Source organism: Octopus bimaculoides, chromosome 10 (assembly GCF_046866305.1).
Source record: "Octopus bimaculoides isolate indiv1 chromosome 10, ASM4686630v1, whole genome shotgun sequence".
In the NCBI taxonomy this organism is placed as follows: domain Eukaryota; kingdom Metazoa; phylum Mollusca; class Cephalopoda; order Octopoda; family Octopodidae; genus Octopus; species Octopus bimaculoides.
In genome coordinates this window covers 30,182,518-30,198,438 of record NC_142937.1, presented here as the reverse complement: position 1 = coordinate 30,198,438, position 15,921 = coordinate 30,182,518, and the positions used below count along the sequence as shown (strand labels likewise).

Sequence of the window (15,921 nt, the reverse complement as noted above, 5' to 3'; positions counted from 1 at the left end):
AACTTGAAAGAATATCAAAGATACTAAGTGTGCAAGGATGCTTACATGAAGATGAAATAAAGGAATTCTTTTGAGAGCAAAGCAAAGAATGATAAAATGAGAAGTAAAACTTAGTTGACCCTTTTGATATCATCAACCCACATGAGAATGTCCCTTTTTGTATCATACAGACTTCCTGTTTGATCTAATTTGAAATTTTCCATTAGAATTTCATGTTAATTTGTGTTCCAGACTGCAGATTAATTATGGGCAACTCATTTTATTTAATTTTTCATTATTTTCCAAATTAACTGAAACAAAACTAACATTTTGACAAAACCATGGTAACGAAGGGGTTAAATCTGAACAAGCTGGCCATTCTCTGACAGGTTTGTGGTCAAGCCTGTGGCAGTGAAGACTTCCGGCATTCTCAGCCCCTCGACCACATCCCTGCTCACCACTATCAGGGTGGAAACAGCCATCCGCAAGTGTGAGCCCCGTGGGTCAGAATGGCTGTTCCAGTGCATCTGGGGCAACACCTTTTCTACTTTGTCTGCTGGGACCTTGAGGCAAACCGACAAACCATTTTAGGTAAATCTTTGCTGTGCGGAAAAGGAAGGATATGATGATTTAGGCAGGGCCCTTCATCAAATTTAGAAAACTATTTCACTAAGAAGTACCGTAGGCTAACAAGTGTCAGAGACTACAGACAAATCAGTGAATTCTGCTTATCACAAAATACGTTTTACTCCATGAACATAAACACTCCATGAACATAAACACTCCATGCACGCATAAACTAAAAAAGCCACATATACATACAAACCATCTACTCACCATTTATCCAACACACTAAAGTTAACTGGCTCTCATTGGCTAACTCTGTCTCAGTTAAGTTGTCTTAGTTGTCTATATTAGACAGTTAGTTGTATAACTCTACTTGCTGTTGGTCTCAATGTTCAAATTATCATAATTCTCTCTAAAAAGTACGTAGCCATCTAACCAGGGTTTGGTCTGCAATATTTGTGCATTTTTGTACTTCATATAAAATGTTTCATTTCTTTTATATAGGATGATTGTGAGCATGGTATATTACGGCCTTACTCTTAATGTTGACAAATTGTATGGCAATCTCTATATGAATTTTTTTTTGAATTCGGTTGTCGAGTTTCCAGCCTACATTCTGTGCATCCTTCTGTTAAATCGTGTTGGAAGAAGAAAATTGTATTCCAGCCTGATGATTTTGGCTGGAGTCATGTGTATTGCTGGAATATTTCCCGTACTCTTTGGCACTAAAGGTAAACAAATCATTATTATTGTTGTTGTTTTTTTCTTTTTATCACAGGTTTTGTTGGAACTTCTGGTATTTTGCATGCGTAGCGGGCTTGCTACCTACAACCTACGGTACCATGCTATCCAGTCTTTACAGCTATCTAATATTTACCTGATTATTCTGATCGTGCCAAGGAGGCAAACCTTTTGTAACAGTTCTTCTGGGCACTCTATTCTGATTTCCTTTATATTCCTTTTGATGCCTTCTGATACTGTTCCCAAGGACCCAACAATAATTGGCACTATCTTCAACTTCTTCATTTTCCATAGCTGGTCTATTTCGTACTTAAAAGGGTTGTATTTATATATGTTTTCGCCTTCCTTCTTGACTATTCGTGGGTCAAAGGGGTATGCTACATCAACTATAAAGTACATGTGATGCATCCTGTTTACCATCATTAGGTTCGATCTGTTATGCTCTAGCACCTGTTCTGTTTGGATTGGAAAATCCCAGAGGGTTTTGCAAGTCTCCGACTCCGTCACTCTCTGCCGTTTGTGTTCATATCATGTCTTGCCTCTCTCTAGCCCCCACTTGTCGCACAGTTTCCAATGTAGCACTTTCGCTACCTGATCATGTCACCACAACTTGCAATGGTTTGGGGCAAGTCTAGGGCATTCGTTCGTCATATGGACAATGGTTTCGTCTACTCTCTTTTTTTAGCGTTCCTTTCTTCTGCCAATCCCACTTATTTTTCCAGCAACTTCTGTTGTGGTTACATGGAATTGACTGTGTTGGCCTTTCCTGTGTAATTCTTCTTCATGTCCTTTTTGTTCTTCTTCCTTTGTTATTCCTTTTTCCTCTGCTTTTAATACTCCCTCATTCCTAACTGCCATTAGCAAGTTTTCCTTACTTTGGGCTAGTTATCTCATTAAGCTCTCGAGTTCGATACGCACGCAGTCTTCCACACTTATTAGTTCCCTTCCTCCATTTATTCTCTTCATGTATAGACGATCAGTGTCTACACGTGGATGATGGGCTCCACGCATCGTTAGGAGCTTTCTTGACTTCCTGTCCATCTCCTTTAGCTCCTCCTCTGTCCACTTCAGGATCCCAGCACCATACCGAGCTACTGCGACTGCGCGCGTGTTTATTGCCGAAATTGTGTGTCTGGTATTCAGCTTTGAGGACAATATTTTTCTCTCTCGCCACAAGTATTCTCTTTTTGTCTTTTCCTTCATGTTGTGGTGTTTAATTCCATCTGCCTCAAGTATTCCCAGGTATTTATAGCTGGATTGAGGTTGAATTGCCTTCATCATTTCACCACTTGGCAATCATATGCCTTCTGTCCTGACAAGCTTTCGTCGTCTCATCCCCATCATAGCACATTTTGAGAGTCCAAACTCCATCTTAATATCATTAGCGAAAATCTACACAGACTGGACTAGGCTGTCCAGTTCTGCCTCAGTTTTTGTGAATAGCTTCAGGTCGTCCATGAACAGCAAGTGGTTCAGTTTTCGCTTACCTCTTCCCAGATCATACCCCAACTTTGTTTTCTGTAGTATTTCATTCAAGGGATCATTCTCAGTACATAGATCAGTGGTGGGACACTGTCTCCCTGGAAGATTCCTCTCTTGATTTTCACCTCTCCTAATACATTGATTCCCTGCTGTCAATTCCGTTTTCCAGCATTTCATGCTATTCCATATCAGGCCTCTCCTGTTTTCTGCTACTTCATACATTTCCATTATTATCCAGAAGTGTGTTATCATATCGTATGCTTTGCGATAGTAAATCTATGCCATGCTCAGGTATGTCTTCTCTTGCAGTTCCTGAAAATTGGATTACAAATTAAGAGCTGATCCTTCGTTCACCGGCCTCTCTTTCGGCACTCTTTCTGTTCAATAGGCAGCAGACCACTTCTTTCCAAGTATCTCTACAGTTCACCAGCCAAAACACCTAACATTGGTTTCTACATTAGCGAAATAAATATTATTGGTCGAAAGTTGGATGCAACATTCCCCTTTTCAGGATCCTTAACACATAACAATGTCTTTCCCTTAATCATTCAGGTAGGTACTGCGCCTTCCTGCAACCACTCATCTAAGTGTTGCATTATCCTTTCATGGAGCCCTCTCAGCTTCTTCATTCAATAACCTTGGACCCCATCCAGTCCTCGACTCTTGCAATTTAGGAATTTTTTAACTGTTTTATTATTTGGACTTCTATATTTCTTAACCTATCTTGGATTTCATGCAGCCACTCTGCTTAATCATTATGCTCTACAGGTTGGTTCCAGATCCCTGCTTTCCTCTGCATCTGGTATCATTGTTACATGTAATTTCCCATCTACTTCCTGAAACAGTTTCTTCTGATTTGCTTCAAACAATCTGTTTTGCCTGAACTGTCTTTTTCTGTAGTCATATCTTTCCAGTTTTGCGTTGATTGCTCCTATTCTTTGTTTCAATTCTTCCAATATCACATCCTACCCTTTATCTCTTATGCTATATGTTCTTTCCAGCATTTTCTTTATGCTTTCCTTCTTCAATTCCCCTCTTCTACACCTATCAACTTGTCCTAAACGTCTTTTTAACTTTGTTTCTCACAAATTCGTCTGCGCCAATATGGTTCTTTACGTTCTCTTCTTTTGTATCCAACTCTATATGCTGCAACAATAGCTGCAGCCCAAGTAATCTTGTTAGTTTCAGTTATATTTCTTATCTGGAATAGCCCAAGGACTGAATCTATCTTTTCGGCTTCAACTTTGAGCTGACGTCGATCAATGTACCTCAGATTGAGGGGTGCTTGATTCTGGTCTTCTCTAATATATCAGCACAGCATCCTCATTATGTCTTGCTGGTCATCATCGTATTCTTGTGACATAGCTCTTCCTATTACTTCTGCTTCATTTAGTGAGAATGCATTTACATTTACACTTTGCTCTACGTCTTCACTGCCGCCATTCTGTTCTCACTGGGAACGTTATCCGTTGGTGAAGTATTATTTCTATCTTCTACTTTCCTTTTTGTCTCTTCAATTTCCATATCTGTTAACCACCCTTTTGCTCTTATTGCTCTTGCCTGGCCGGCAGCCGTTGCTCACTTGTTTCGAAGAGTCTTATTTCATTCCATTTTGCTTCCATGTGTTGTCGGAATCCCCTTCTCGTAAGTTCACTCCTGATCCAGCATTCAATTACCGTTCGGTTTGCCTCCTTATCCCATCTTCTTCTCTGCCCCTGGCTTTGTGTATAAGTAGTCACTGGGTGATGACCGGGTCAGTGCTGCTCAACCACAGGCCACCTTCCGGGCGAAAGGCTTTCACCTTTGGTTCCAACCTTTTATTAAACATTTTCTCTCAACACTGATGTTTGTGTTTTAAGGTTAGCCACCAAGCGGTATTGTGAATGAGAGACTAGGGAGATGAAAACTGTAGAGAAGCCTACACATTGAAATTATGTACAGTTTAGTCAGCCATTGTGTCATATTATTGAATAATAAAACTTCCATTTAATCCGGTGTTTCCATTATTTTATCCAAACTCTTTTTGTATGGCAGAATCATTACTGCACCGGACAAAATGCTTAGTGGTATTTCTTCCGATTTGTGTTCTGGGTTCAAATCCTCACATTGTCGTTTTTGCCTTTCATTCTTTCACGATCAAAAGACTAAAGAACCAGTCAAGCAGTGGGTTTGATGTAATGTTCCGTATGGTCAAATGGTTAAGAAGCTTGCTTCACAACCCCATGGCTCCTGGTTCAATCCCACTGTGTAACATGCTGAGTTAATGTCATTTTCATAACCTTGGCTCAACCCATACTTTCTACTTGCCTACTTGTACTTGCTGTGGCATTCATCCGGGATGGATTGAACCAGCTCTGACAGGAGTTTCTTGTTCCTAGTTTCAGTGGGGACACAAGCTCCCATGTGATCCCCAGTCACATGCACACACACACACTTTGGGATAGTGTGATCCATAACAGCTCATCTTGCTGTTGTTTGTTGACCATCGCAGAGGATTCACTGACCAAGTCTCTGCCAATTATTGAAAGAGACATAGCCTAGGTTTCAAGGGGATTTCTAGAGACAGGCTTTAACAAAAGCTAAGGAGTGACTCACTCCCAGTGGGCTTCCAGCATGCTGGGCACCAACCCACAATTTGTGAGGGCTTGTACTTTCTGAATGAGACTGGGAAGACGAAAACTGTAGAGAAGCCCACATATTGAAATTATGTACAGTTTAGTCAGCCATTAAGTCATTTTGATTTTACCTGAGAATTATATTAAGAGTCCACATGTCTGTGAAATACCGGAAAGGGTTTTTATCCTTTTTTACTTAAGAATTCTGTCTTTTATCTTTTTCTTTTTCAGCCCATCGATGGATGTTAACTGCCAGTTCGATGTTAGGCCGTTTGTTTATCACTGCAACTTTTGGAATTGTGTATTTATACACTTTGGAATTATATCCAACTTGTATAAGAAACGGTGCATTGGGGGTTTTGTCCACCTTTGCACGTTTTGGCGGCGCTTTGGCACCTTACACTCTCAATGTTGTAAGTATTTAGATTCTTTCAGACTTCGTATTTGTTTTGTTGTTCACCTTTTTTGTTAGTCCACCAATCGTGGGACCAGCACAACTAGTAAAGAGACAGAGCTAGGTTTATCTTTCCATGGATTTACATAACAACATACGAATAAGGAAATATTATCCGTCAGACCAGGCACAATGGCTATAAACCTTTTGTTACCGTATTTGGGATGAAATACACTGTATTTGTTTCAAAGAATTTCGTAAACTAGCTGAGCCTTTTCTTACCACATTTCTGAAATAAACAACCTTTGTTTTAATTAATTTTGAAATAACGAAGAAATTTAATGAAATAACTTTGTCATTATTAAGCTGCTACTTCAGGTGGTGAGCTGGCAGAATCATTAACAGACTGGAACGAATGCTTAGCAGCATTTCGTCCGTCTTTACATTCTGAGTTGAAATTCCACTGAGGTCAACTTTGCCTTTTATCCCTTCGGGATCGATAAAATAAGTACCAGTTAGATATTGGGGTTGATGTAGTTGACCTACCCGAACTCCCTCTAAATTGCTGGCCTTGTGCCAAAATTTGAAACGTTATTAAGCTGCTGCTTGGAACCTAAAAATGACATGCAATTTTGATGACCACCGTAAAACACAAAGTTTGTTTCATAGGACCAGTTATGGTCTGCAGCAAGTTGGTATCAAAACGATTTATTTTCAAAATATATTAATCAGTGAAGAATACAAGTTGTCCATTTTCTTTGAATGCCATCTCCCAAATGGGTAAAACTGATGCAGTTGGTGCCTGACTTGGATATGTTTTGGCTCGATATCTGGAATAGGGGTTACAGTCAGCGAATCAAAATGGAAAACATTGTAGCATTGGAAACGAAAGAAGAAAGAAGACATAGTGTTTCTGTAGACTAATCTTTTATCTTTTACTTGTTTCAGTCACTAAACTGTGGCCATGCTGCAGCACTGCCTTGAAGAATTTCAGTTGAATGAATCAACCCCAGTGCTTATTATTTGGGGGCATCCAGCCGCAGAAACCATGCCACAACCGACATTTGGAATCCAGACATCTCCCTGCTAGCCAGCTCCGTATCAAGCCAGCATGGAGACCAGACTTTACATGATGATAATAAAGATGTATTTACTGTATCAGTGACTTTTGCCGATCTGCTAAGTTACATGGATATAAGCAAACCAACACTGATTGTCGAGCAGTGGTGGGGACAAGTACAAACATAGACACACACTCACATGTGCGCGCGCGCGTGTGCGTGTGTGTGTGTGTGTGTGTGTGTGTGTGTGTGTGTCTATACATGGCAAGCTTCTTTCCGTTCCTGTCTACCGAATCCACTCACAAGTCTTTGGCTGGCCCAAGGCTATGATAGAAGACACTTGCCCAAGGTGCCATGCAGTGGAACTGAACCTGTAACTGTGTGGTTGGGAACCAAGTTTCTTACCACACAACCATGACTGCATAGTTTTGTTGATCTTAACAACAGAAACTAATGGTTGGTGAATTTCTGCCAACCAATTCCATTGCTTTCTTTTGTAGATGTTATATTAGGTAGTTCCGAAAATAATGGCCACTCTAAATGTTGTGTTTTCAAATGCAATTCTTTAATTGTATTTTAATTATATTTTAGGTAAATTTCGACATACTTAATAATTGATGTATACTCTTTAATGATTTTCTACTTATTTCAGACAGGAAACATTCTTGAATCATAGGCATCCTTAATTATGAACATGATAAAAAAGGACCTTCGCTTACTTTTCTTGCATGAGTTCAAGCTTGGGCACAATGCCTCCCAAACTGCTGCCAATATCATCAGAGCATGGGGAGAGGGGTCCACAAGTGATCTCACAGTACAAAGGTGGTTTCAGAAATTCCCTAATGGTGGTGAGAACTTTGAAAATGAAGAAGGTAGAGGAAGGTCATGCAGTCTTGACACTGAACAAATGAAAGCGACTAATGAACAAAACCCACGTCAAAGAGTCAGAAAAATATCTCAGGCTCTTGGTGTCGGTATTGCAACGGTCTCATGCAACCTGTAGAAGATTGGTAAGGTGAAAAAGTTCAATAAATGGTTACTTCATGAGCTCAGTGAAAATCAAAAAGTTTGGCGTTTTGAAGTCTGCTCGATGCTCTTTCTGTGAAACACCAATGATCCTTTTCTTGACCGAATAGTCACTTGTGATGAAAAGTGGATCCTTTATGACAACCGTAAACGATCAGGCCAATGGCTTCATTCCCAAAGCCAAAGTTGCATCGGCAAAAGATTATGGTGACTGTCTGGTGGTCTGCAATTGGTGTTGTCCTTTACAGCTTTGTGGAAGCCAATCAAAGCATTACTGCAATCAACTCACTGAAATGCATGCTCACTTGCCAAAAATGAGACTTGCATTGGTGAATCGGCACGGCCAAATTCTGTTCCATGATAATGCAAAGCCACATGTTACCAGAATGACGCTGCAGAAACAGACTTGGGATATGAGACTTTACCATATCTTCCATATTCTCCTGATCTTTCACCCACTAACTACCATTTTTTAAAGCATTTAAACGTGTTTTTAAGTGATAAAACTTTCAGGTCCAAACCAGAGGTGGAATCAGCTTTCAAAGGTTTCTTAGCATCAAAGCCAATAATTTTTTATCAACGATGCATAAATAATCTCGTTGATCGATGGCAGAGATGCACAGATGTTTGCGGCTCATACTTTGAGACTAATCAAGACATTTCTATTGTTAAGTTTTCCAGAATAAAATTATGTTTCTGAAGTCGGCCATTACTTTCAGATCAACCTAATATTTGTGTAGCAGACATAACAGCACTCCAGTTCGAGTTTAATGCTACCTTTGTACTGAAAGGATCAGCATTTGATAAGGGCTGAAGTAGTTTCTAGCCCTTAAAAGGAATCCTGGTGTGTTCATATAAGTATATACAAAATTTGTTCAATCTGTTGTAACTATTTCCCCTTGCAAAAAAGAAAAACTGAAGAACTGTGTGAAATAGTAGCTAAATTTCCCTCACATCAAGACCTACCTTCTTAAAAATATAAAAGACTTTGGATGATATAAACCCATCGATATATCATTTAATGTACACAGTATTAAGGTATGAGCTACTAATAGCTTCTTGCAATGGAAACACATGTCTAGGCAGGTTTTCAGAACATGCCTTGTGTCTCCAAGTAATCTTTAGGCTCTGAGAACAGGGTTTGTTCCCTTTGAAGATCAGGAGACTGGTACATGAGACATCACAAGCAAGAACTGAGAAGCTAAATGCAAAAAGTGGAAAATATATAAATATATAGAATTAGAAAATATATTTATAGGTGCAGGAATGGCTGCGTGGTAAGAAACTTCCTTCCCAACCACATGGTTCCAGGTTCAGTCCCACTGCATGGTACCTTTGGCAAGTGTATTCCCTGTAGCCTCAGGTCGACTAAATCCTTGTGAGTGGATTTAATGGATGGAGATTGAAAGAATCCCATCGTATATATCTATATGTGTGTGTGTGTCTTTGTGTATGTGCTTCTCCCCCACCACTGCTTGATAACCAGTGTTGGTGAGTTTACATCCTGAAGTGGAAATATATAGTCAGTAAAAGGTGTTGATGTGGTTGCATGTATGTTATTACAATAGTTCATAAAGAGATGAAGAATAAATTCAAGGCCTATATATTTATTACGATGACGATAAATGGAATCAAAATATAGAATTTAATTGAATGAAGTAATTTATGCAAGAAAGTTAAGAGATAGGAAAGATAGAAATAACAGCTAAGTGGTGGCTTTCAGTCATGTGGTATAGAGAAATAGACGGACATAGCAATGACGTGAATGGCTCTAAGTCTAATCGACTAAGAAGTGAAAAGCTGGCTTAGCAAGCTGTTTTTATTAATGGAATGCTTGCCATTCTAGAAACTTCCAAGAGAAACGCTAAGCTTCTTGAATAATTAAAAACCACGTCTCATGACACAGATGCTTCGAGAAACTAAGAAAAGGGAGGTTACTCTATAATCTTTCTTACAAGGGAGATCATTCAACTATCTAGCTACGTAGACCACCACAATCCCAATGACTTAGCAGTCTGGCAAAAGGAATCAACAGAATAAATACCAGGATTTTAAAAAGTGCTGAGGTTGATTCATTCCACAAAACTTTCTTCAAGGCGATGCCCCAGCATTGCCACAGTCGAATGACTGAAACAAAAGATAAATGATATATATATATATATATATATATATATATATATATATATATATATATATATATATATATATATATGCGCATATATATTCTTGATTTCATTTATTCTTTTGCTTGTTTCAGTCATTTGACTGTGGCCATGCTGGAGCACCTTTAGTCGAACAAATCAATCCCAGGACTTATTCTTTGTCAGCCAAGTATTTATTCTATCGGTCTCTACTGCCGAACTGTTAAGTTATGGGGATGTAAACACACCAACATTGGTTGTCAAACGCTGCCGAGGGGATAAACAAAGACACACAAATACATACATACACACATACATACATGCACACACACACACACACACACACATATATATATATATATATATATATATATATATATATATATATATATATATATACAGGACGGGCTTTCAGTTTCTGTCAACCAAATTTACTCACAAGGCTTTGGTCGGCCTGAGGCTAGAATAGAAGACACTTGCCGAAGTTGCCACACAGTGGGACTGAAACTGGAGCCATGAGGCTGGTAAGCAAGCTTCTTAACATAAACCCACTTCTACGCCTATATATATATGCTAAAATTAGCACAGGATGGACATGGTGTTAACAACTTTGACCATAAGTATGCTTGTTCAGTAATGATCTGGGTTTAATCAACAACAACAACAAAATAAACAAAACATATTTTTAAATTGCTGTTTCTTTTTCTGTTTTTTTTCAGTCAGATTTGGTTTCTGGCAAGGTTGGTCGAATAATGCCAATGATTCTTATGGGAGCACTTTCCATAATCGCGGGGCTATTGTCATTGTTGTTACCTGAAACAAACAACCGGAAAATGATGGACAACTTCAATGATGTGACCAAATCTGGAGAACTGGAGTTAACGTAGGTGTCTCTCATATGATTTAAACATCATCATCACCACCACCACCATCATCATCATCACCATCAGTAGTAGCATCATGATTGTCATCATCATCAGTATAATCATCATCATCATCATCATCATTACCGTTTTCATCAACATAACCATCACCATCACCAATGTAATTGTCATCATCCCCATTGTCAACATCATTGCCATCATCATCATCATCGTTGTCATCATTATCATCATCATAACCATTACCATCAGCAACTTAGTAATTATCATCATCATCATCATCATTATGAACCAAGAAGCAAGCCTTTAATCGATCATTCGACTTGCTAGAAATTACACCCTGTCACCTGAAAGAAAAAGGAAGGACATATTGAATATTGAGGCACAAAGGTCAGAAAACAAAACAGGTCGTTTAAGGCTGGAATGCTTTTGACCCTAGGTTTCCTCAGTCAGAAATAATCAGGGTCACTTGGTGGCAGTTTTTGTTTGGGTAAGGGTCTGATCTCATGTCCATTGTGGAACTCTTCGACTTTGGTAACTCTGATGCCGTTAGAATTTCTCTTGTTGAGTTGTAAGTCAATGACCACTGGGAGAAAGTGCCAGAAGATCAATGTCCTGGAGAGGAAAGATTAACTGTTGTGGTTAGCAGTGCTGTAGCATGGGCAAGACCAAAGGACAATTGCTCTGGACTCAAAATTCTTAGAGACACAAGATTCCAAAAGAAAAATTAAAGTGGTTGTCTGGTAGGAAGTCTGCTTCCCAAGCACATGGTTCCAAGTTCAGTCCCACGGCATGTCACCTTGAGAAAGTGTTTTCTGTTATAGCCTCGGGCCAACCAAAGCCTTATGAGTTGAATCGGTAGACAGAAACTGTATGAAGCCTGTTGTATGTATGTATAGATATAGTACGTTTTTGATGATTCTACCTTTATTGGATCTACAAATTACATGTGTGTGTGTGTAGAAGAAGAAAAAGAAATGGAGATTGGGAAGTTAAGAATTGTTTATTGTTAACAACTAATCAATTATCATCCCTTACAGCTGTTTCAATTAATACTCAGTGAATATTAATTAAATATTAAATTCATATGACCTGAGCAGAACTTCAGAAAAAATATATATACCAATGGATGTCTTATATGTGTTTATGGATTCACTATAGCAAACTTATATATGAATATAAACTATGTTTTTATATATACCTATTATTTTAAGGAAATTAATTGCCCCAAAATGTTACGTATTGAACCAGTACTTCCCTGGATGAAAGCATCCCCTCATGAGGTTAACACAATTCTTTGAGGCAGTGCCCCAGCCTGGCCATAGTCTCATGTTTGAAACAAGAAATAACTGATAAAAAATTTTAAATAACCCGTTTTCCCCACTTACTCATAATGGGATTGCTTTACCCCTTTTGTTGGCTGCCCTTGCAATGCCACTGGGGTTTAGTGCAAGGCAATAAAGGGTGGACACTGTAGGAGTGAAAAGAGGAGGGGAAAACGAGTGAGTCAGTGATACCTGAATGGATATGAGCCAAAACTAGCTAACTCCCAGGTGCACCAGCAGTGGAAGGGAAGGTTTGCACAAAAATAACAACATCATTGATTTAATAAGAATCTTAATCATCATCTGCATCATCATCATCATCGTCATCACTAGCTGTAGCAATATCGTCCTCCTCCTCCTCATCATCATCATCACTATTATCATCATATTTCAAATATTAAACATTATTTTGCTAAATGCCTGATTGGCTCTTTCCTCTTTTCCCTTCCAGTACTAAAAAGGATGCAATTCTAAAGGAAGAAACTCACCCTATGAAACCGAGACAACCTGAAGAGGATATAAACTCTTAATGTACGTATGTATGTATATACTTATGCATGTATGTATGTATATATGTATGTATGTGAGCACACACACACAGATGGACAGACAGACTGACTGACTGATAGACAGATAGACAGATGGATAGATCATAAAAGTAAACACAAGAAATGATACTCATGCACTACAGGATTGTAAAGGCATATGCTTATATATATGTATATATATATGTATGTGTGTGTGTGTGTGTGTGTGTGTGTTCATGTATATACATACATACACACACACACACACACACATACACACACACACATATATATATATAAGAATCAAATCTAGGCAAATCAAGTTCACATATTCATTTATATTTCTTCAGCCCCAGATCCAACTTGCATGAATTTCTCCAAAAGTATTACTCTATATATTATATCTATATATTTTTGATGTGTTTGATGTATTGAATATACTTTTGGAGAAATTTGTGCATGCTGGGTCTAGGACTTAAGAAATATCAATGAATATGTGAACTTGATTTGCCTAAATTTGTTTCTTACTTCTACATTATTCTAACGCCAATGGTTTGAATATCTTGAGCACTTCAAAGTGAAGTTTATGCATTGGAGAAAATCTTTTTCCTTATAATCATATATATATATAAGACAAATAGTGCCACAGGGTACTGCCTTGAGACCACTGCTTTTCATAATGGCCCTCTCAAATATGCTCTCAGCTGCACGGATAGCCACCCTTGCTAGCTACGCAGGAGATACGAAAGTCTCGCAGAAAATACAGATCCCTAGTGATGTTGCACACATTTAGCAGGAGTTGGACTCAATTTACAGATGGGCTGAGGACAATAATATGTAGTTGAATGCTGAAAAATTACAAGCCCTGCGCTACCAGCGTCCAAAACTGAATATAAAACTTACAAGGTACACGGGTCCACAGGGGATCTCAATCCCAGAGCCTAAATCAGTGAGGAACCTGGGTATCGACATGAGTGTTGATACCTCTTTTCAAATGCACGTTATCAGGATGGCGAAAAAGAGCAGACGACAGGCTGGATGGATCCTGAGAGCATTCAGAACCAGAGAGAAGGAAACCATGATAGACCTCTGGAGGATATTCGTCCTCAGCCACCTGGACTATTGCTCCCAGCTATGGTCACCCAACAGTGTAAAATTAACGGCAGACCTTGAAGCAATCCAGCAAAGCTTCACAAAGAAGATCGTCTCATTGCAACAACTCAGCTATTGGGAAAGGCTGAAAGAGCTAAGAGTTTACTCCTTGGAGCAAAGGCAGGAGAGATATGCAGTAATATACATCTGGAAGATCCTGGAAGGAATTGTGCCAAATTTTGGCATTGAAAGCTACACCAATACCAGAAAGACTCAACTCTGCATAGTGCCAAAGATCGCAGTAATGCCATCGCACTTCAGGACCAGTTACTGCAACAGCCTGAGTTTCAGGGGCCCACAGCTCTTTAATATTCTCCCAAAGAGCCTGAGGGACCTACACAAAGTGGATGTAGGTGTTTTTAAATCAAAACTGGACCTCTTCCTGTCGAGAGTCTGAGATGAACCTACCTCATGGCAAGAGGTGCAAATGAAGGTAGTGACTTCAAACTCCTTTATTCACCAAATGCCACATATCAGAGGAGTCTTTCAATAACAACAGTTTAGCAAAACGGTGGTGACCCAGCATAGCCGCAGCATTTGGCTGAAACTGATAAAAAAATATGTATGTATGTATATGGCGCTCTTAGAGACTGAGAATAAAATCAGACTCTCCCATGCAAAAGGAAAAGAAGAGAGAAGCCAGGGCGGTGGAAAATATAAAAAGCAGCCCTAAAGCTTTCTACAAGTTCGCAAAAGAGTCTGCTTCAGTACGATACAGGATAGGGCCACTGTTTGATGAAAAGGGCTCACTAACTGCAAACCCCAAGAAGATAAATGAATCACTAATTAAAACAATTCCAAAGTGTTTTCACCTCCCCACTAGAAAACATGAAAATAAGCAGACTTAATGAGTTCTTCAACACCTCTAACCTACAAGAGAAAAAGGCGACCATCAATTACATTGACATTACAGAAGAGGATGTATTGAAGGCGGTGAGCTGGCAGAAACGCTAGGACGCTGGGCAAAATGCTTAGCAGTATTTCGTCTGCCTTTACGTTCCAAGTAACTAGACATGACAGAGTTGGTCAATATCCACACTGGTGAATATGTCAGCATTATAAAATCAAAGCTGCTGACAAATCGTATAAGCACCATCCTGAGGCTGGAACTGAGGGAGAAAACATAACGGTCCTTTGGGACTTTCCAGTATGTACAGAGCAGACCATCAAAGCTAATTAACCAGATAGTGTTGTGAAAGACCAAAACAATAAAATCTGTTTACTGATTGACATGAACATACCTTGGGGTCATAATATCTCTGCAAAAAAGCTTGATAAGCTCAGGAAATATAAAGATTTGCTGATTGAAATCGGAAAAAATGAGGCGTCTCAAGATGGTTAGAATACAAGTGATTGTAGGAGAACTTGGAATGATTAAAAAAGGGAACTGAAAGTGACTTGGAGATGATCCCTGGCTTACCACCCTTACAGGAAGTGCAAAGATTGTCTTAACTGGTCACAAGTATTGAGAAGAACATTGTTGCTCTTTCCTTTTCTTTTCCCCTTTTATTGTCTTTCTTTCCTCTTTTTCATCTTTTTCTTTATTCTCCTGTCTTTCTTTTGATGTGTTTATTTTGATGGCCTACCAATGTATACAGTGAGTTTCTTTGTTCTAGGTGTTGGGAAGACACTCAGCAACAAATGGAAACGAAAGTGAAAGATGATAATAATAATAATCATAATAATATGTTGAAATATCGTTCACTAGATGACAATGGTACTCTTCTTTTAATTTTGATTTAATAATGATAATAATAATAATAATAATAATAATAATAATAAAAATAATAACAATGATAACAATAATAATAATAACAATGATAATAATAATAATAACAATGATAATAATAATAATAACAATGATAATAATAATAATAATAATAATAATAATAATAATAATAATAATAATAATGATAATAACAATAATAATAATAATAACAACAATGATAATAATAATAATAATAATAATAATAATAATAATAATAATAATAATCATGATAATAATAATAATAATAATAATAACAATAATA

The 15,921-nt window shown here is 38.4% G+C and overlaps 1 protein-coding gene across 3 annotated transcripts in view; it reads left to right on the top strand.

The window, feature by feature from the left end:
* The window catches only part of LOC106883913 (organic cation transporter protein), a 40,811-nt gene extending 25,203 nt beyond the window's left edge, over positions 1–15,608 (top strand). For 2 of the 3 annotated variants that reach the window (XM_089358485.1, XM_089358484.1), the window contains exons 7-11: positions 1,051–1,277; positions 5,616–5,797; positions 10,726–10,889; positions 12,664–12,743; positions 15,508–15,608. In XM_089358485.1, coding sequence (XP_089214611.1) covers positions 1,051–1,277; positions 5,616–5,797; positions 10,726–10,889; positions 12,664–12,742 — 652 coding nt within the window. In that variant the 3' untranslated portion in view covers position 12,743; positions 15,508–15,608. Of the gene's footprint in view, positions 1–1,050; positions 1,278–5,615; positions 5,798–6,726; positions 6,895–10,725; positions 10,890–12,663; positions 12,744–15,507 lie in introns of those variants that run through there. The other variant, XM_089358486.1, reaches the window with a different exon arrangement.
* The last annotated feature ends 313 nt before the right edge of the window (positions 15,609–15,921 follow it).